We start from the raw sequence: 21,154 nt of genomic DNA, 5'->3' as shown, positions 1-21,154 counted from the left end.
CTGTAATAGATTGATTTATGTTGTTTTGGTTCCACCTCCTGGTGAATGTTAGTTAAATTCTTATGTGGTTACTTTTTGGTTGGCCAACGATTTATGTGGAGCGCAACAGTTACGGAGCGGCCAGTCTATTTCCTTATTTTACAACGCCGTTATTAATTGTTCGGTTTTTTTCCCACTTATTCCACCGAACACCGAAAGTGTTTTTTTGCCATTTTCGGCCGAACAATTTCGGTTACCGAACAATCGGTGCATCACTAATTCTCATATTAATTCCTAAAAATGGATTCATAAATAAAATGTATTATTATTATTATTATATGTCTAAAGATCAATTTTTTTTCATCATTACATTACACCAGGGGTCTTCAACCTTTTTTAGCCCAGGGACCCTTGGATGAGAGAAAAACAGAGCAGGAACTAGCACTTGTAATTCTTATTTTTTCCATTTTTTTTTTAATGTGTCAAGTTATAGGTCTGGCTTATAATAACTTTTGAATTTGTTTTATTCTGCTTATATCACCTTATTGACCAATTCCTGACTGGGTTATTAGCTACACGTGTTTACGGTTGATGAAATTTTGTCCTCGTCAGACGTGGAAGGAGTAACGTTAGGCCGAGCTGGAACGTTACAATCTCCAACTTTAGGCTTCGTTATTGTCACTAATTTATCCTTCAGGTCTAACTAGCGTTAAATATGAAATATCCGGGGGTGGAGTAGGTGGAGGTGTCCCCGGACCTCTGTCCCTCGTTGGTTCTGAGAGTCGACGGGCTTCTCAGAGGTTCTGGACCGAGGCACAAGGTGGCGGTGAGTCTCTCTGGTCCCAGAGAGATATGATCGGGGCGTAGGGCTGTTCGATTTTGCCCAAAAATAAAATCTCGATTTTTTTCTCTCAAAATCCAATTTTCGATTACGATTACAATTATTTTGTGAATTGACAAAAGGCAAAGAAATGATTTCAAATATGCTGTTTTTTTATTGAACATTTGCCCCATTGGGCTTTAAGTGCAAACTTTGCTCTTATTAAACCAAAAATGAATGAATAAAGTGCAAAACTCTGTAAAATAAGTTGAAAAAAAGTTTTAAAAAATATAATAAAATAAAAAGTTTTATCTCTGGAAAAAAAAAAAAAAATCAGCAAATCAGCACTTGCAAACATACAGTAAGTTATATTTCCAATTAAATAAAACAAGACATTTTCTAATTAAACTAAACTGGGTCTTTGCATGCTAAATAATAATCAACCCATGAAGGAGGTAGAGGTGTGGAATGTCACTCATTACATTTGATATTCACATTTGCAAGTTACAACGCCCCCTCCTACACTAAAGAGCCTCTCGGATGGGGCACTTGTCGCAGGTATTGAGAGGTATTTCCATCAATCATTAATATGGTATCAATCATTAATATGTGTGCAGACAAGGTAAAAAAAAAAAAAAATAAATAAATAATTTTTTTTTTAAAAGTGAAAAATCGTTTTTACGATTTTCACGTTTTAACATCGTTCTAATTACATAATCGCAATTACGATTTAAAATCGATTAATCGAACAGCCCTATCGGGGCGTCTCTGACGCTCTCCTCCCTCATGTCAGATACCCGGCCTGACCGGCTCATGTGACCGGGGTCGGTTCTTGAAGTGAGCTGTTAAAGTTGTCAGCTGTTAAAGTTCAGGTTTGTAGTCACCGACTACACCGATTCTTAGTCAACTGAAACTTGACACGACTAAAAGGAGAATGAACGGGACTAAAACTAATAAAAATTAAAATGATAGCTGGACCCAAAGACTAAAACTAAAACTAAAACAGGCTGCCAGAAACAACACTAGTGAAACAACAACAGACCCAACAACTCAGTGGGTTCCCCGGCGGCTTCACTCTGAACCTTCTCTCGGGGAACCGACCCTCCGAGACACCGGCCTGTGAGACGATATCGTTTATATCGATTATTAATTTTTTTTTTTTTACATTTTTTTTTTTATGATTTTGATATAGCTTATTTTGTGACAAATTGACTTGAATGTTTTATTTGAGATTTGCACAAATGTTTTATTATTTGCACAACTGTCACCCTCAGTGGAAAAGTCTGCCTGTTACTGTCTACATTGTATTAATTACAGTGTATTTTAATTTAATTGTTATGCAGGAAAGGGATATTTGTTTTATTTTATTCAAGAAGCATTTTTATTCTATATATGCAGGCAGTTTATTTTTATTTCATGTGTTTTATACATGTTGATATTGTGCAGACCTGTTAATAAAGGAACCTGTGTGACATTTGGCACGAGGCTTTGTATTAAAACTGACTGTTTTTTTAAGAGTTGCCTCAGAAAAAATGAAGCTAACAGAGATGCTAACAGAGATGCTAACAGAGATGCTAACAGAGATGCTATGCTATAATGCTTCGGGGGAAACCCCAATTATGGCACAGAAAAAATATCGAGATATATCGAGTATCAACATTTAGCTAGAAAATATGGAGATATGACTTTTGGTCCATATCACCCAGCCCTAGTGTGTGTTAACAAGGTTCTAGGGCTGCAACGATTCGTCGACAAAAATCGATAACCAAAATTGTCCACAATGAATTCCATTGTCGTCAATTTACGTGTTTTTCAACACAATAATACAATCTCTGCCGAGAGTCGTGCTGCACGATAGCGTCTCTGCAGCTGCGGGAAATAAAACTTCAAAAGTTCGGGAGCATTTTAGCCTCGATACGGAGAATAAAAAGATGACTTGCAAGGTTTGCAAAGCCGACGTTGCTTATCACGGGAGCACGTCGGTAATGCACTTGAAGAGAAAGTATGTAACGAAACAGACTCGCCTTGGTAAGATATTAAGCGTATTTTGGCTTTAAAAGAGAGTTTTAATGTTATTCCTGACAAAAGTATTTTAAATTAAATGCATGCACTCTGAAGAAGTTGAATAAAATATCTATTTTTCATTGAAGTACCCATCTTTCTTTTTATTTTTTGCTATTTTGTCTTTTCTTTCTTTTCTTTTAATTTTTATATGGCATATATGATCTGATATAGTGAGGAAGGGACAGGGCTAAATAAGCGTTCTGCTTCCTCCTGTTTCCTTTTTTATATTTTGATGCTTTTAATTTGATGGGTTTTGTTGTGTTCAAAACAAAGCCAACAATTTCTTGTGTTTATTATCATTTGCCACATAATTAAAGCAACCTCATACTAAATTTAAGAAAAAATGACTAATTATCCGATCAGTCGGTGACTAGTCGACTATTAAAATAGTCGTTAGTTGCAGCCCTAACCAGGAGTGGGAGGAGTCAGACCCCCGTGACATCACGGCGGGGGCGTGTCCTCACCTGGCTGGTGGTGGAAGCTGCCGTTCCCCCCCGGCGCGTTAGCGTTGGCGGCGTTGATGCCCAGCTGCGTGAGCGTGGACGCCAGGTTGCCGGTGCTGCCCCCCCCACTCAGAGAGGATGCTGGGTAACCGGGCTCGTCCAGGTCCAGCGGCGTGGGCAGCGGGGGGGGGAAGTGCAGGCTGGACAGGTCGGGGAGGGAACCGCCCGTGTTCAGGGAGGGGGGCACGCCGTGGACCGCCGGGGACGGCTGCTCCGGGGACGAGAAGATGCTGCAGGAAACACACGGTTAGTAACGTTTAAATACTGGAAGATGCTGCAGGAAACACACGGTTAGTAACGTTTAAATACTGGAAGATGCTACAGGAAACACACGGTTAGTAGCGTTTAAATACTGGAAGATGCTGCAGGAAACACACGGTTAGATACCGATGGGAGGCGGGGCTAGGATATATTTTAGGGGCGGGGCTTACTTGATGCCGGGGACTTCACACGACTTCGGCCGCGACGACAACAACGGAAGCTGAGGAGGAAAAAGAGAGTAGTTCAGTTTAAACGGTCACATGACCCACATCCACACCAGGAGATTCAAATCTGAGCTAATCTGAGCTATTACAAGCTAACCTGAGCTAATACAAGCTAACCTGGGCTATTACAAGCTAAACTGAGCTAATTTGAGCTAATAAAAGCTAACCTGAGCTATTACAAGCTAAACTGAGCTATTAAAAGCTAACCTGAGCTAATACACGCTAACCTGAGCTATTAAAAGCTAAACTGAGCTAATTTGAGCTAATACAAGCTAACCTGAGCTATTACAAGCTAACCTGAGCTAATACAAGCTAACCTGAGCTATTACAAGCTAACCTGAGCTAATACAAGCTAACCTGAGCTATTACAAGCTAACCTGAGCTAATACAAGCTAACCTGAGCTAATACACGCTAACCTGAGCTATTACAAGCTAACCTGAGCTATTACAAGCTAACCTGAGCTAAAACGGGTCGACCAGATTTTCAGTAAAACGTCCAGAGAAAAATAAAAGTAAACCAAGTTAAAACAGGAAGTAGAACCTTCTTGGCGTCCCAGGGTTTGAGCAGTTTCCCCTCCGTCAGCACGTTCTCCTCGATGGGGGGGACGGGGTACGGGAACACTGGGGGACGGAAACACAGCTTTACATGGCTGAAAAACAACAACTAACAAGCAACTTCTGCAGAGATAATGTTCAGAGTTTTGTGTGTAAACTCTAAACTGAAGAGGTGGGGTCACCACAATAAAGGATCTATTTATCAACAATACATTCATGTCCTTTGAACAACTGACACTAAAATTCAATATCCCAGATCACATTTCCCATTCAGATTTTTGCAGCTCCGTAGTTTTATATCGACATTACTCAATCATTTCCCATCACAACCACCCAGCTCTCTTTTAGATTCAATTTTGAAACTTAGTACACTATCGAAAAGGAATATTGGGATAGTTTATAATTTGTTAAACACGCACAATTTGGAACCTTTAACATCAATAAGGAATCAGTGGGGGAAGATTTGGGGATGCAGTTTTCTGATGAAATTTGGTTAAAAGCTCAGGATAGAATTCATTCCTCTTCAATTTGCCTTCGACATACGGTCATCCTAAAAATATATCACAATAATTTTTGGCATTTATCCCGATAACGATAAAAATTACGATAAAAAAAAATACTAATTCAACTCCATCTTTGTAACTATAAATCTATCACCACATTCAGTCTTTGGAGCCAAATCACTGTTTTTTGTCTTTCTTTCTTTCTTTCTTTCTTTCTTTCTTTCTTTCTTTCTTTCTTTCTTTCTTTCTTTCTTGCTCATCTATCTTTCGTTCTTTCTCTCTCTTTCTTTCTCTTTCTTTCTTGCTCATCTATCTTTCTTTCTTTCTTTCTTTCTTTCTGGCTCATTTCCTTCCATCCTTCTGCGTGGATTTAACACAGAACTATAAATCAGTTTTACACAAAAACATCATCAACGGGAATTTATCGTTTTTACCGTGAGATACAAATTCTTACCGTGGGGAATTTCTTTGGCGGTTTATCGTGAACGGTAAAATATCGCCCATTCCTACCCCCCCCACCCCCCCCCCCCCCCCCCTCCTCCGAATCGGAGCTAAACTGTGCTAAAACGGGTCGACTGCACACTAACTTTTAACCACTAACTTTTAACCACTGACCACAGTAAGAGGCAGGAATACTCACTTCTTCTGTTCTCCCCGTCGCTCTGACCTGCAACACAAACATCAGACACATTTAAACCTCCACCACATCCTGGTCGTGTTTCCTCCAGCCGGCCGCGGGTCAGGGGTCACGGGGTCAGGGGTCACGGGGTCACGGCCGGGTCAACGCCCACGGGGCGTTTCCTGCCCTGGGAGCTTTCCTGAGCTCCAGACTCAACACCAGCTGACCGGGTCAACAGGAACCATCTACTGAGGATTCCTGGATGTACACGCTGAAGAAAGTCTGAGTTTGTATTTCCTTGTATAGATGTGTGAATTTCTCTTGTTTTGCTTCTACGATTCATATTGTTTTATTCTTAGTGTGAACGGTTATTCTAACGGTAGTAATATCGGCCGTTCATTTTCTTCTTCTGTGGTTTTTTATACTACGACTCGGTTTAACCGGTGAAGCTGAGCTGGTGAGTTTAGTAAAATTAATCATTTTAATTTGTGTTTAATATCATAAATATGTCTGTGGAATTAATGTATGGATGTTTGTATTTATACAGTTTATTTATATGTTTCAGTTGATTATCTGCCGACAACGATCGTTGTTTAAGTTAGCATAAGTTGCTAACGAGGAGAATAAACCCGTGGAAAGACGACGGTTGTGTGTTGGAGCCGAGTGCGACAGTTTCCCCGGTCAAGACAACCCCGTACAGTGGGATTAATAAGTAATAACAACGTTAGGCTGGTAAAAAAAACGCACAATAGACCTGGTCTGATCTGTTATTTAAACAAACTTTACTGTCTCTCCGGCCGGATCAATAAAAGACTCTGTATCTTCAAGTTCAGCGACTCAAACCAGGAACTTAGATCAGACTTTGGTCCGTAACTGATGAAGGAACCGTCTCTAATCTGGTTAGCTAACGCTGCTAACACTGCTAACAATGCTAACACTGCTAACAATGCTAACGCTGCTAACAATGCTAACACTACTAACGCTGCTAACACTACTAACACTGCTAACGCTGCTAACACTGCTGATCCGGTGTCTTTAGCCTCACCGCTGCGCCGGCCGGCCTGGGGGGTGAGCGGGGCTCCTCCCATGGAGAACGGGTCTCCGGCGGGCGGGTTCATCACGCTGGTGTGCAGCGCCGAGTCTGAGTTGGTCCTGGGGGACGGGAGACAAAACAGAGAGCATGATGGGAAGGCAGAGGGAGAGAGGAGGACGGCTCAGCCGAGAGCAGCAGCGGCACAAACCGGCGTCGGATCTAACGTTTACTGAGCAGTAGCAGCCGCGGCGGCCGCGGGTCGAACACGTTCAAGAGCCCGGCGGAATCGCAGAGACCACAACTCCGTCTCCTGTGGCCGACTGCTAGCCAGCTGTTAGCCGACGGCCGAGCACCAGCCGACCATTAGCCGATCATTAGCCGACCGCCGGCCGATCATTAGCCGATCATTAGCCGTCAATTAGCCGACCATTAGCTGAGCGCCAGCCGACCATTAGCCGACAAATAGCCGACCATTAGCCGACCGCCAGCCGATCATTAGCCATCCGACTCAGGGTTCGTACACCTTTTTCAAGGTCAAATTCAAGCACTTTCAAGGGTCCTTTTCAAAATCTTCAAGCACATTAATCGCTGGGGTAAAATATCTACAGGAATATATATATACACCGGTACTCAATTATTTTTTCCGCTTTTTAATCACAATTTTGTTCATTGTATCGTGCTGTAAACATCTAGTTATGTTTCATCTTACTGATTTTATTTCTCCTTGTTATAACTAAACTATACAGTTTGATCACAATTTGGTGAAAGACAGTTTTTAACTTTAACTAAAATTCAAGCACTTTTCAGGCCTTGAAAACACAACATTGAAATTCAAGCACTTTCAAGGATTTCAAGCCCCCGTAGGAAACCCTGCCGACCGCTAGCCGAGCATCAACCGACCGCCGGTCCGAGTTTAAAACATCACCGCTCAAGAAGCACCAGAACCAGAGGAGATGACGAGAGACAGAAGGTCAGAAGAAGAGGAGGAACCGCTCCATCTCTCCTCCGGCGTTGGGGAGGAAGAGGAGGAGGAGGAGGAGGAAGAGGAAGAAGAGGAAAGAGGAAGGAGAGGGAGATGATTCACCTGTTGAGGGCGGTGGTGGGGAGGCGGAACAACTGGCTTTTATCCCCGGGGAAGATTCCAGACCAGTTCCTTTTTGGTGATTGACAAGAACAAAAAGTTATTTTTCCTCCAGTGGGCGAGAGAAACGTGGCAGAGGAGGCGGCGCGGAGGAGAAGAAGAAGAGGAGGAGCACCAGCGAAGAAGAAGAGGAGCACCAGCGAAGAAGAGGAGCGCGAGTTCCGGCATTAGCGAAAGCCAAGGAGGAAGGATGGAGGCAGCTAGCGAAGGGCGCGAGGCGGCTGCTGGGTCACCTGACAGGAAGTCACCTGACAGGAAGTCACCTGACAGGAAGTCACCTGGCAGGAAGTCACCTGACAGGAAGTCACCTGACAGGAAGTCACCTGGCAGTAGAGATGCACCGGTCAGGATTTTGAGGGCCAATAACCGATCACCGATCTCCAAAATCAGTATCTGCCGATCACCGATCACAGCGTGAAATCCATAAATTTGTCGATATTGTTGTCTCATGTACAACACTGACATCGTATTAGGTATAAAAATTGGAGATGAGATTGACTGTTGACTGTTTCATTGCAATATGCAATATTTCACCCTCTATAGACTCTTAGAGACGACTTACTCTGTTACAAAGAATAAATGTAGCTACTAGCTTCAGCTTCCTGTGGTAATAATTATGTACAACATGTGCAACAACAGCAGACATGTCACTCTCTAAACGTTGATACAAGTTGTAAACTATAAACCTTAGTTTTCCTGTGGAAAGAGGAATTAAATCTTGAAATAAAAATGAATTCTGAATTATTAAGCTTTGTGAAAGCTTTAGCGGTAGCATCCGCCGCGTGTGAGGAAACTCTTCACACTATGTGGTTCTTTATTTTTCTTGCTGTCGTTTATATTGCTCTGTTACAGGTGAGTGACTCCCCAACTCCCCAGGTCCTTAGGGCACTCCCCAGGGCACTCCTTAGGGCACTCCTTAGGGCACTCCCCAGGTCCTTAGGGCACTCCCCAGGGCACTCCTCAGGGCACTCCCCAGGGCACTCCTCAGGGCACTCCCCAGGGCACTCCTCAGGGCACTCCCCAGGGCACTCCCCAGGGCACTCCTCAGGGCACTCCCCAGGGCACTCCCCAGGGCACTCCCCAGGGCACTCCCCAGGGCACTCCCCAGGTCCTTAGGGCACTCCTTAGGGCACTCCCCAGGGCATTCCTTAGGGCACTCCTTAGGGCACTCCTTAGGGCACTCCTTAGGGCACTCCCCAGGGCACTCCTTAGGGCACTCCCCAGGGCACTCCTTAGGGCACTCCCCAGGGCACTCCCCAGGGCATTCCTTAGGGCACTCCCCAGGTCCTTAGGGCACTCCTTAGGGCACTCCCCAGGGCACTCCTTAGGGCACTCCTTAGGGCACTCCCCAGGTCCTTAGGGCACTCCTTAGGGCACTCCCCAGGGCACTCCTTAGGGCACTCCTTAGGGCACTCCTTAGGGCACTCCTTAGGGCACTCCTTAGGGCACTCCCCAGGGCACTCCTTAGGGCACTCCTTAGGGCACTCCCCAGGGCACTCCCCAGGGCACTCATTAGGGCACTCCTTAGGGCACTCCCCAGGGCACTCCTTAGGGCACTCCCCAGGGCACTCCCCAGGGCACTCCTTAGGGCACTCCCCAGGGCACTCCCCAGGGCACTCATTAGGGCACTCCCCAGGGCACTCCTTAGGGCACTCCCCAGGGCACTCCCTAAGTCCTTAGGGCACTCCCCAGGGCACTCCCTAAGTCCTTAGGGCACTCCCTAGGTCCTTAGGGCACTCCCTAAGTCCTTAGGGCACTCCCTAGGTCCTTAGGGCACTCCCTAGGTCCTTAGGGCACTCCCCAGGGCACTTCCTAAGGCACACTCTTATGGCGCTTCTACACTAGCACCTACTCAGAGCGACTCGACACGCCCTGGTTTAGCGCTTTTACACTAGGGGTGGAGGCGGTGGCCGAGTAGATACTTTTCTGTAACTACTCTGCCGAGGTTCTAAGCTGCTGAGTCGGGCTGTGATGTCATCACACTCCAGGCCACTGATTGGTCGGGGGGTTGGAGTCAGACGTCTGAGTCAGGAAGTGACATCAGATAAAGAGCGACTCGCGGCTTCTTGTTCATTTGATTCCAGCAGCAACAGCAGCAGAAGTCTGTTTGGTGATCCAACTCTGAGGGTCAGATGTTCATAAACCTGGTGTTGAGGAGAGAATTAAAAAGATCTAGATGGAGATAAGGAACCACCAGATCTACCAGGAGCTCTGTCTCTTCATAGCTGCTCAGATACCACAGACCCAGCAGCACATTTATCATCTATATATCTATCTTTCATCTCCAGGTTCTCCATCTTTATCTATCATCTCCTCCAGGTTCTACATCTTTATCTATCATCTCCTCCAGGTTCTCCATCTTTAGTGTTGTTGTCTTCTCCGTTTAGATACACAATCAAATACGTCACAGCAGTTTCTCTCCAACCTGCTACTTCTGATCTGGGTGTTGAAGAGAAACGAGGGCGAGTGGAAGCGAGACGAGGCGTGACGAGTCGAGTCGCGCTGAGTAGGTACAAGTATAAAAGTGCCATTAGGAACTTCCCACATGAACGGGTTCTCAGACGCAATACCAAGTAAGTAACTAAGTACCCCCTCCTGCTTTCTAGTCATAGTGACCCGACCGGCAGGTGAGCAAACATCTACTGAAGTATTCAGGGCCGTGTTCATGTAATGCCAAGAGGGAAAGACATCAGCAGGGGTGTTAGAGAAACAACTGCTGCTGCGGATTATTATGGAAAGTAGGGGTGTGCAAACAAGGGAACCTCACGATTCGATTCGATTTCGATTATTGGAGCTTCGATTCTTCGATTATAACGATTGTCGATTCGATTATTGGTGCCACGATTCTTGGATTATTGTGATTTTTAATGCTTTTTTCCATACAAGATTGATTTTGTCTTCATCTGTGGCTACATTTGTAAATAAATATCCAATCAATGAACTCAGTTCCTCTAACAACACTCATTAAGTAAATAACAAGGTTTTTTGAACATTTGACATGTATTTTTTATTTTCTGACTATGTAAACATTGTCTCTTTGACTTCCTTAACTTTGACCAGGGAAAGCTGCACTTGCATGAGAGCGCCCTCTATTGGTGGAAACACTGAAAACGGTCAAGCCCTGGATTTAATGAGTTCATTAATTCAAGTAAACTAGATATGTACTTAGTGTAAACATATCTGCCATATTTCAAGTGAACAATAAGAAATGTGCATTCTTGAAAATGAAATGATTCAGCAGCTTATTCAGTCTGGAATCTGGATAGGATAACTTAAATTTTTTTTTTTTTTTTTTGTAATAATCGATTCTTAATCGTCACGTGACGCATTGCGATGCATCGACACATCGATGAATTGCACCCACCTCTAATCCAAACTATTTGGATGATTAAAAAGAAGATTATTCATACGAGACGGGAGCGGACGTCCGAGCTAATTTACCCCAGGATCAGGCCGCCGAGGCCGGAGGAACCTGAAACACCCGCCAGGAGCTCCAACTCAGAGCAGAGTTACAGACATGACTGTATATTCACTCAAAGTGCTTTTTTCTGGTGGTTTGAAACAGGAAACTTATAAAAACTACTTTTTTCCACTTGTCCACGCCACATGACGGACGGGAACCGACCCGTCGCCGGTCCAGCAGGACCCGGCTCCGTCAGCCGTGATGGGCGACGTCCAACCACGCGAGTTACGGCCTCGTCCGACCCGTCGGAACCTCATCCTGACGTTCTGAATCCATGACGTCGACCCGACGCCACAGACGACGACTTCCCAGAAACCCCCGCGGACGTGGGCGGGTCAAAGGAACGCCAAGGCCGACGACTACGCCGGCTCCAGGAACAGAAGTAAACCGACAATAAAAAAGGTTCAGGACATCCGTCACCGTTATTATAAACCCATAACGAAGCGGTGGCGGAAGCTTGGCCTCTAACACCCGGAGGGGGCGTGGCCTGTGAATCCCACGCCGTGGACCCGACCACAACTAACAGTTTCATGATTCAACAACGCAGCACTTTGACGGAGTGTCACGCCGGGTCAAACCGACGGTTGAATATGAACTAGTGCTGGGCGGTATGACCAAAGATTTATATCACAGTATTTTTCAAAATTATATCGGTTTCACGGTATATCACGGTATTTTTTTTTTTTCATGCACAACTGGGTGTTAACCACATTTTCTAATGATTTGGAAATGAATTGCTGCAGTAAATTGTCTTAGAATGGCCTATTTTACTGTCATGAGGAGGAAATATTGTAGAAAAACATTAATGTCCACACTAGTGATGCACCGATTGTTCGGTAACCGAAATTGTTCGGCCGAAAATGGCAAAAAAACACTTTCGGTGTTCGGTGGAATAAGTGGGAAAAAAAACGAACAATGAATAACGGCGTTGTAAAATAAGGAAATAGACTGGCCGCTCCGTAACTGTTGCGCACCACATAAATAGTTGGCCAACCAAAAACTAACCACATAAGAATTTAACTAACATTCACCAGCAGGTGGAACCAAAACAACATAAATCAATCTATTCCAGGTTCAGATGAGGAAATCAGACAGCGAAGAGCGTGGAGTGAAGTGGTGCAAACATGTCAGCAGTGTGGAAGTATTTTAGAGTGGCAAAGAATAAAATAAGAATGGCTGTTTGACATGAATGTTCTGCTCAAATATCTAGAGGGGAAACATCTGCAAAGTCTTTCAGCTACAAGTTTGATTTATCATTTGGAATGATAAAAAACCTTGAACGCTTTAATGCATTTTTATTGTTTTAAGGCCTATGTTACAATGTTCAGTCAGTTAAGCCTAACGTAAGCTCAAAGATGGACAAAAAATGTATTTTGCTAATTTATTTATTTTAAGTTATTGTTCTTTGCTGGTATAATGTCTGCTGGAATATTTAAGAAATGCTGGGAAATTAAAAAATGTTCAGTTTTTTATGTTCAACAAATGTTTTCTACCTTGTAATTTTGTAAAAGATTTTTTTCTTTTAAAAGCCTAAATCAAATTTATTTAATTTATGCAAAGGTGAAAAAATTGGCAAAATAAATGAAAAACTGCGAAGAACCATGTTCCGTATTGTTCGGTATTCGGCCAAGTGTTTATTATTATTTTCGGTTTCGGTTTCGGCCACAAATTTTCATTTCGGTGCATCACTAGTCCACACTAGTATAAATACACAAAATGATGCCGTTTACAATGAGGTGGCGGCACTTCTGATTCTAATGAAGGGAGAGAATCAGTCAGACACTTAAACACTTTAAGTGTTGTCTGACTGATCTTTTACAAAATTACAAGGTAGAAAATATTTATTGAACATAAAAAACTGAACATGTTTTAATTTCCAGCATTATGTTGTTTTGGTTCCACCTCCTGGTGAATGTTAGTTAAATTCTTATGTGGTTACTTTTTGGTTGGCCAACGATTTATGTTTGTGGTACAACAGTTACGGAGCGGCCGGTCTATTTCCTTATTTTACAACGCCGTTATTAATTGTTCGGTTTTTTCCCCACTTATTTTTTTTTCCCCACTTTTCCCACTTATTCCACCGAACACCAAAAGTGTTTTTTTTTACCATTTTCAGCCGAACAATTTCAGTTACTGAACAATCTTAGCATCACTGCTGCTAAACAGTCCCCTCACTAACAGTGTCCAGCGGCGCTAGCGTAGCGCTACGTTCCCAACGTTGTGTAGCTACTGTACAAACTCACCGGTATTACGGTGTATGAAACATTCATATCATAAGAAAAATAAACACCCGTATTCGGTATGAACCGGTATGAACCGGTATACCGCCCAGCACTACATGAACGTCTCAGTTCAACGTGGCCGGTACCGTCGCTCTGCGTCTCTGGTGGGCAGGCTAAGACCTGGGGCGACTAGTCCAGGAGGTCCTCTACAGACCACTAGGGTCCAGATCCAGACCAAAAAGTCCAACTTTACAGCAGAAATGTATATTTACAGTTTGGTATATAAAGTCTGTGTGAACCGGCGAACGTGGCGGCCTGTAGCCGGCGCCGCGGAGAGCAAGGAAACGCGGGCTTCAGACATCTTGGAGGGCTGGAACGCTGGCGGCAGCTGCAGGGAGGGGCCGGGGCCGGGGCCGGGGCCGGGTCTGGGGTCCGGTTAGAAGAGAAGCCGACCAAGCGAGCCAAAGATGCAGAAGCAAGAAAAGGCCAGAAGAGAAACCAGCAGCAGGAAGTGAAGCTCTGCAGAAGCAGCACGGCTGTTAGCGCCGCTGTTAGCGCCGCTGTTAGTGCAGCTGTTAGCGCGGTTAGCGTCCTGGAAGCCTCGCGGAGCCCCCGCGGCCCGGGTGGGGGGGGCTCAGTGTTGATGACTCATCACTTGGGGGCGGGGCCAGTCTCATATTTCAGTGTAGGGGCGGAGCCTGATCAACTAGCAGATCAGGCTCCGCCTAGAAACGAAGGCTCCTGGGAGGCTTCCAAGCTAAAGGCTAAAGGAGTTATGGTTCTGCGTCAAAACGACGCCGTCACTGACGCCGTACGGTACGCTAGGCCGGTGTTGAAAAAATCGATTTCCCAATTCTAAATCGATTCTCATATTAATTCCTACAAATCGATTCATATGTCTAAAGATCGATTTATCTATTTTTTTTATTTTATTTATTTATGTATTTGTTTTATTTCATCATTACAACTTTTGGTTATTTTTTTGTTTATGCCCAAAAAAGGAATGTTTTATTGGACATGAGAATAACTAGAGCCATGTTTTTGCCTTTAAACATGTTTAAATGTATGAAAACATTAAAGTTTTCAGTTATAATTGCATAAATTGCAAAAAATGCTAAAAACCAAATGCTCAAAAATTAAAAACCAAAATAGACCGAAAATGGAACAAATAAAAACGGAATGTGGGAAAAAATAAAACTCTCTGTTTCCTCCTGGATCTGTTTGGTAATTCTGACCCACGATGTTTCTGTTTCAGTTCTATCAGCATTCTGGGAGCTGATTGGTCCTTACAGCATCATTAGCTGCAATACTTGCTGTTGAATCTCAGTATAATACTAGTATTCATATGTTGCAGAACTACAGTCATATCATTCATGCAACAGCTCAAAAAACTGTTTTATTAACACTAACCCAAATCAATATCGGATCGAATCGTGATAATCGATTCTGAATCTTAAGAATCGGAATCGAATCGATTCTTGACATTTGAATGGATCCCCAGCCCTAGGGTACGCGTTGACGCAGACCACACTGACCTGCACCTCCCGAAAATTGTAACCAAACGCAGACGAGAGGCTGTGGTTGGTTCGCTTGGAACCAACGCATTTCCGGTTTCCGGTTTGAAGCAGTCGTGAACTTTCAGCCTCTTTTCTTCGTGTATGTGTGATTTTTTTTTGTTTAGTTTTTTTGCACAATAGTTGTCCTTATCGCTCTGATTCACTGTGACCGGAAAAGTCGGATAAACCATTCAGGAAAAGATCGCGACCTAGCGGTCACGGAGGGAACTGCACCGTGGAGAAATGGAGAGACGGAGAAGTCTGAAGGTTCACGACGGCGTCGCGGTGACGGCGTCGCGGTGACGGCGTCGCGGTGACGGCGTCGCGGTGACGGCGTGTGCTCTGCGCTGGTTTAACGCAGAACCATAACTCTTTACTTAACAGGCATCAGACACGTCTCCACGGAGACGGACAGACTCGTCTCCGTGGAGACGGACAGACACGTCTCCACGGAGACGGACAGACTCGTCTCCGTGGAGACGGACAGACGCGTCTCCACGGAGACGGACAGACTCGTCTCCGTGGAGACGGACAGACACGTCTCCGTGAAGACGGACAGACACGTCTCCGTGAAGACGGACAGACACGTCTCCGTGGAGACGGACAGACTCGTCTCCGTGGAGACGGACAGACTCGTCTCCGTGGAGACGGACAGACTCGTCTCCACGGAGACGGACAGACACGTCTCCGTGGAGACGGACCGGAGGGACCGGGGGGGTTAACTGACCTTCTCCAGCTGGCGTCGGGCGGCGGCGACAGGTACGCCGAGCTGTACAGAGAGTTGTCCACCTGTGGAGACACCTGGTTAAGGAAACAACCTGCTGAGGCCCCGCCCCTACTGGAGGCCCCGCCCCCTGTTGAATCTCCGCGCCCTGGTGGAGCCCCGCCCCCTCCTGAGGCCCCGCCCCTGGTGGAGGCCCCCCCCCCCGCTGAATCCCTGGTGGAGCCCCGCGGAGAAAGAAAGAAACCAACAAACCAAGAAAGAAAGAAAGAAAGAAAGAAAGAAAATATTTTCCCCTTTTTATTTAATTAAAAACTAAAATAAATAAATAAAAAACAAATGAATAATTAAATAAAAATAAAAAAAATAAACGAAAAACAAAAAGATTTAAAAAATAAATTTAAATAAATTAAGAAATTGAAAAAAAAAATAAAGAAAGAAAATAAAACCTCTGGTCCCTGGAAACCCCGCGGTGAAAGAAAGAAAGAAAGAAAGAAAGAAAGAAAGAAAGAAAGAAAGAAAGAAAGAAAGAAAGAAAGAAAGAAAGAAAGAAAGAATTTTCCCCCTTTTTTAATTAAAAACTAAAATAAATAAAAAATAAATAAATAAAAAAAATAAACGAAAAATAAAAAGATTAAAAAATAAAAAATAAAAGACATTTAAATAAAGTTAAAAATTGAAAAAGGTCCACATACAGATCAGCTTCTACAAGAGGCCCCGCCCCTGCTGAAGGTCCCGCCCCCTGTTGAAGCCCCGCCCCCTGATGAAGGTCCCGCCCCTTGTTGAAGCCCCGCCCCCTGCTGAAGCCCCGCCCCCTCAGACAAAGAAAGGATACTTGTCGGTTCCGGTACGGCCTGACGGGCGAGACGAAGCGGCGGTCTCTCTGGACCCGCTCCACCAGGCCGTGGTGGCGGGTGGAGCGGCTGGACTCCAGGGTGGACGGGAAGGAGCCCTGGGGGACACCAGAGGACACACATGAGGACAATATCTAACAAGAACTGACTTAAACAGTACTAAACAATATTGTTCTCTCACTGCTTGACTACTGCTAATAGTACGGGGGAATGCTACTAAAAAAGATGTAAATAAACTCCAGCTGGGTCAGAACACGGCATTGTTCTCCAGTAATATAACACCATATAACACTATATAACACCATATAACACTATATAACACTATCTAACACCAGCATCAACAGCTGCACTTCTGTCTACGATGGTTAAAAGTTGAGGACAGAATCAATGCTGCACAAAACTCCATTATATCAGTAGAATCTAGAGTCGTCTGCAGACGCCGCTACACGGGCAGAAGAGAATCAGGGAGGCAGGACAAAAATAAAATGTATATTTTAGTGGAGGAAGAGTTTTTTTCATTATGCACTTGGAGATTAAAGTTGAAATGTTGAGAAAAAAGGTGAAATTTCAAATTTATTCACGAAATTTCGACTTTATTCTTGAAATTGTATTTCAACATTAATCTCGACATTTCGACTTTTTTCTCGAAGTGCACAATAAAAAAGAATCTATAAAAAAAATCTATATTAATTAATACCAAGTTGGTAAAAACATAAGGCACATATATACACACTTTAACAAAAAGCTAATTGAGCACTTTATTTTTTTTGTATGTAATGTTATCTGTTTTTACTGAAAAAGCACTCCAGTCCAACTATGGAGGGAAAGTCTGCAATATTATGTTGCCTCAATAAATATGTTCATTTCCATCGAAGTAGGCTTTATTTTAGTTAATTAACATTATTAAAAAACGCATTTTATTTGTGGCAAAATAAGAGTAAAAGGTTAAAAAAAAATGGAATAATATGAATTTCCAAAAAAGTTAAAACGGAAAAAACAGAATTTGGGGAAAAATCAAACGGGTTTCATGGGGCCCAACATGGGAACGTTGATGCTTCTCTCCTGCTCACAGATCTATGGTAACCACGGTAACGGTACACATCCACAAACATGTTGACGGTAAGAGAAGTAGGAGGGTGTGAAGTTGTGCAGGTCTCACAACCTTCCTGCCGAGAGGCGACGGTGCAAACCGCCGACTCTCAGCCCCGCCCACATCTGGAGATAACCATGTGTTTCTGGTAAAAACGGTGGTGTTTTCATGCGTTTTGTTCGTTCGTTTACACGAAAACGAAGCTCAAAGTCTCCAAAAACCATCATTTCTGAAAACTCCGGCCAAAGTGTAGATTTTTCAAACCTCCGTCTTCACGTTTGCTTGTAAACGGAGAGAAACGGACATTTATTCTTCAGAACGTCACATTATGAGACAGAAACGTCACCAGCGTCATGAGTGACACCTGTGGTTACAATTAGTTTGTAACCGTCAATATTTTCTTCTATTTTACCTGTTTTATATTCTAACGTCACACTTAAAAGTAACTCCACTTCTCTGTCACTCCAAACCAAAGACTCTGGTTCATCTTGGAAGTAACGGGAAGTTACTCGTGTCATTTGTTGATGTTTTTTTCCAGGATTCTGATTGGCTAGCATGACTTTATCTTCTCGTTACACTGCCCCCTGCAGGTCTGGCTGCTCATAGCACCTTAAAGGAGACCTATTAGGGCATTTAATGTATATTTTAAACAGGCCTTGAATGTCTTAAAAACAATCTAAAGCTTGTTTTTTCTACATAAATCAGAAATCCAGCCTGTGGGCCCTGTCACTAGTTTTACCGCTTCTAACCTCTTTTTCTGCGCCTCATTTTTAGGGAAGGGGGGGGTATGATAATGAGGCTCTGTGCTGATTGGCTCCCTGAATGACGTGTAGCAGGGGAGGAGAATAAACCTCGCTCCGCCAGAGCAGCCCGAGCCTGTAAATTATCACAACACTGAATTTTCACAAATGGCAACTTTATTGTTAAAAAAAATAAAATATGAGTTGTATATAAATAACATTTATGCACTGTTTCAGCCGGATCTGCCCGGCGGATGCTGAACACTGGCCCCGGAGCCACGCCGGGCGCCCGGCGTGGCTCCGGGGCGCATCGCCCGTTACCGGTGATCAAACCGACAGATTTGGCTGAAAATCTCGGAGGGTGAAGCTGGTCCAGCCTGGGACAGACCCCCGAGGACCCAGCTCCCAAACCACCCGGGAACCTGGATGATTTAACCCGGATCCGCTCCGCCGCGGCGCCACGTCCGACTGGCTGAAGGATAGAGCGCTCCAGCCTGTGGAGAGAGCTGGTTGTGGGCGTGGTTTCAGCAGCGGAGGCTGAACCTATGGAAATCTGCTCCCGTCGTGACGTCACGACGGGAGCAGATTTTAATCGGCTCAAAAAAAACCACGTGACACTGGGGGACTCTGTCCGGCGGGGGTCAGAGAGCTTGCAGAAATTCATGGTATTTTGTCTCCCCTGTGCTGGCAGGGTGAGGGGAGACCACTTTATATATGTTAAAACAAGAAAAAACTCGTTTTTCATAATAGGTCCCCTTTAACAGATATTTATGCAGGTTCCTGGAAATGATGGGATTTTTATAAATGTAGAGGGGGAAATATCCGTTTTTATAAATACCCGGCTACGTGGAATCGTGGCCTGGGCGACTATCAGGAGCAGCTAACCGCTAACAGGAAGGGAGGTGTGGGGGGAGTTTACCTGGAAGTCCTGGGGGCTCCGGCCGATCAGGTTGACGTTGGGGAGGGAACCGCCGTAGTACGGGCCCGGAGGCCGAGCCAGACGGAGCTTCTGGGCCTGGAGCTGCAGCAGAGACAGCAGGTTAGCATCCAGGTATATAACCACCAGGTTAGCATCCTAGTTTATAACCACCAGGTTAGCATCCGAGTTTATAACCACCAGGTTAGCATCCGAGTTTATAACCACCAGGTTAGCATCCGGGTATATAACCACCAGGTTAGCATCCTAGTTTATAACCACCAGGTTAGCATCCTAGTTTATAACCACCAGGTTAGCATCCGGGTATATAACCACCAGGTTAGCATCCTAGTTTATAACCACCAGGTTAGCATCCAGGTATATAACCACCAGGTTAGCATCCGAGTTTATAACCACCAGGTTAGCATCCGGGTATATAACCACCAGGTTAGCATCCGAGTTTATAACCACCAGGTTAGCATCCGGGTATATAACCACCAGGTTAGCATCCGGGTATATAACCACCAGGTTAGCATCCGAGTTTATAACCACCAGGTTAGCATCCGAGTTTATAACCACCAGGTTAGCATCCAGGTATATAACCACCAGGTTAGCATCCTAGTTTATAACCACCAGGTTAGCATCCGGGTATATAACCACCAGGTTAGCATCTGGGTATATAACCACCAGGTTAGCATCCGGGTATATAACCACCAGGTTAGCATCCTAGTTTATAACCACCAGGTTAGCATCCTAGTTTATAACCACCAGGTTAGCATCCTAGTTTATAACCACCAGGTTAGCATCCTAGTTTATAACCACCAGGTTAGGATCCAAGTTTATAACCACCAGGTTAGCATCCGAGTTTATAACCACCAGGTTAGCATCCTAGTTTATAACCACCAGGTTAGCATCCAAGTTTATAACCACCAGGTTAGCATCCGAGTTTATAACCACCAGGTTAGCATCCGAGTTTATAACCACCAGGTTAGCATCCGAGTTTATAACCACCAGGTTAGCATCCGAGTTTATAACCACCAGGTTAGCATCCGAGTTTATAACCACCAGGTTAGCATCCGAGTTTATAACCACCAGGTTAGCATCCGAGTTTATAACCACCAGGTTAGCATCCGAGTTTATAACCACCAGGTTAGCATCCGAGTTTATAACCACCAGGTTAGCATCCGAGTTTATAACCACCAGGTTAGCATCCGAGTTTATAACCACCAGGTTAGCATCCGAGTTTATAACCACCAGGTTAGCATCCGAGTTTATAACCACCAGGTTAGCATCCGAGTTTATAACCACCAGGTTAGCATCCGGGTATATAACCACCAGGTTAGCATCCGGGTATATAACCACCAGGTTAGCATCTGGGTATATAACCACCAGGTTAGCATCTGGGTATATAACCACCAGGTTAGCATCCGAGTATGTAACAGCCACGTACGACCGTCACTTATAACAGTCACGTACGACCGTCACTTATAACAGCCACATACGACCGTCACTTATAACAGCCACGTACGACCGTCACTTATAACAGTCACGTACGACCGTCACTTACAACAGTCACGTACGACCGTCACTTATAACAGCCACGTACGACCGTCACTTATAACAGCCACGTACGACCGTCACTTATAACAGCCACGTACGACCGTCACTTATAACAGCCACGTACGACCGTCACTTATAACAGTCACGTACGACCGTCACTTATAACAGCCACGTACGACCGTCACTTATAACAGTCACGTACGACCGTCACTTATAACAGCCACGTACGACCGTCACTTATGACAGTCACGTACGACCGTCACTTATAACAGTCACGTACGACCGTCACTTATAACAGTCACGTACGACCGTCACTTATAACAGTCACGT

At 44.5% G+C, this 21,154-nt stretch overlaps 1 protein-coding gene across 2 annotated transcripts in view; it reads right to left on the bottom strand.

The window, feature by feature from the left end:
• The window catches only part of LOC133440541 (CREB-regulated transcription coactivator 2-like), a 46,563-nt gene that overhangs the window by 14,658 nt on the left and 10,751 nt on the right, over positions 1-21,154 (bottom strand). Inside the window, exons 2-10 of one of the 2 annotated variants that reach the window (XM_061717834.1) lie at positions 19,268-19,369; positions 16,500-16,616; positions 15,671-15,732; positions 7,646-7,714; positions 6,574-6,680; positions 5,550-5,576; positions 4,393-4,472; positions 3,798-3,847; positions 3,328-3,596 (exon numbers count right to left, since the gene is read on the bottom strand). In XM_061717834.1, the coding sequence (XP_061573818.1) occupies positions 3,328-3,596; positions 3,798-3,847; positions 4,393-4,472; positions 5,550-5,576; positions 6,574-6,680; positions 7,646-7,714; positions 15,671-15,732; positions 16,500-16,616; positions 19,268-19,369 (883 nt within the window). The remainder of the gene's footprint in view (positions 1-3,327; positions 3,597-3,797; positions 3,848-4,392; positions 4,473-5,549; positions 5,577-6,573; positions 6,681-7,645; positions 7,715-15,670; positions 15,733-16,499; positions 16,617-19,267; positions 19,370-21,154) is intronic. The other variant, XM_061717835.1, reaches the window with a different exon arrangement.

The sequence above is a fragment of the Cololabis saira genome, chromosome 3 (assembly GCF_033807715.1).
Source record: "Cololabis saira isolate AMF1-May2022 chromosome 3, fColSai1.1, whole genome shotgun sequence".
Classification (NCBI taxonomy): Eukaryota; Metazoa; Chordata; class Actinopteri; order Beloniformes; family Belonidae; genus Cololabis; species Cololabis saira.
The sequence above is the reverse complement of the archived record's forward strand: the minus strand, read 5'-3'. Positions and strand labels throughout refer to the sequence as shown.